At 59.8% G+C, this 1046-nt stretch overlaps 1 protein-coding gene across 1 annotated transcript; it reads left to right on the plus strand.

The window, feature by feature from the left end:
• Window position 1: 1 nt before the first annotated feature.
• Window positions 2–558, plus strand: Purb (purine-rich element binding protein B; the record flags this gene model as incomplete). Its single annotated transcript, XM_013520514.1, has 1 exon — window positions 2–558. A coding segment is annotated over one exon (441 nt), but the record flags the coding sequence as incomplete, so codon positions are not given.
• Between the last annotated feature and the right edge of the window lie 488 nt (window positions 559–1046).

The raw sequence follows: 1046 nt of genomic DNA on the forward strand, positions 1-1046 counted from the left end.
CGGCCTGCAGAGCGGCCAGACCATCGCGCTGCCGGCGCAGGGCCTCATCGAGTTCCGCGACGCGCTGGCCAAGCTCATCGACGACTACGGGGCCGAGGACGACGAGCTGTCGGGCGGCCCGGGGGGCGGCGGGCCGGGGGCCGGCCTGTACGGGGAGCTCCCCGAGGGCACCTCCATCACGGTGGACTCCAAGCGCTTCTTCTTCGACGTGGGCTGCAACAAGTACGGCGTGTTCCTGCGGGTGAGCGAGGTGAAGCCGTCCTACCGCAACGCCATCACCGTGCCCTTCAAGGCCTGGGGCAAGTTCGGGGGCGCCTTCTGCCGCTACGCGGACGAGATGAAGGAGATCCAGGAGCGACAGCGGGACAAGCTTTACGAGCGCCGCGCGGCGGGCAGCGGCGGCGGCGACGAGTCGGAGGGCGAGGAGGTGGACGAGGATTGAAGCGCGCGGCCTCCCCGCCCCGCCGCCGTCCCCGTGCCTAGCGAGCTCTCTCTCCCGCTCGTCCGCAGTGAGCTGGGGGGGAGAGCAGGGGAGGCCGCCGCGAGCCAACAAAAAAATAATACAGTTACGAGAACAGTCGAGGACAATAGGAGAAAATCAGTAAAGTTCCAAGAACTGACAGCAACCTGCAAAGAAGGCCGACAGCGTCTCCTCAACCTACAAAAGTCTCAGCTTGTTTCCCAGCCGGGGTTCCTCGCCCCATCTGGCGAACCCTGGAGAGAACAGATCTTCGAACGTCTGGGCCCCCAAACGAGTTCTCGCAGACCCCACCCATTGATCACAGTTGAATTTGCGTTGTACCCGGGTAATCTCAAGAGCTCACCAGGCCTCATCGCTGTTGCAGCGTCTTCACCTCCATTGAAATCAGCGTTTGCGATTTAGAGCTTCGTGGAATCTTTAGAAGAGAGAGGCCTTTGCAGATACCCAGTGCTGAGGGTACGGGTTTGTGGAAAAGAATGCAACTTTACACAATCGCAGACAGGGCAGAAGAAGAATTCAAGAAGCCATTGGAAAATACAGGAAAAAAAAAAAAAAAAAAAAAAAA

This window comes from Chinchilla lanigera, unplaced genomic scaffold (assembly GCF_000276665.1).
Source record: "Chinchilla lanigera isolate Chin_1 unplaced genomic scaffold, ChiLan1.0 scaffold00055, whole genome shotgun sequence".
Classification (NCBI taxonomy): domain Eukaryota; kingdom Metazoa; phylum Chordata; class Mammalia; order Rodentia; family Chinchillidae; genus Chinchilla; species Chinchilla lanigera.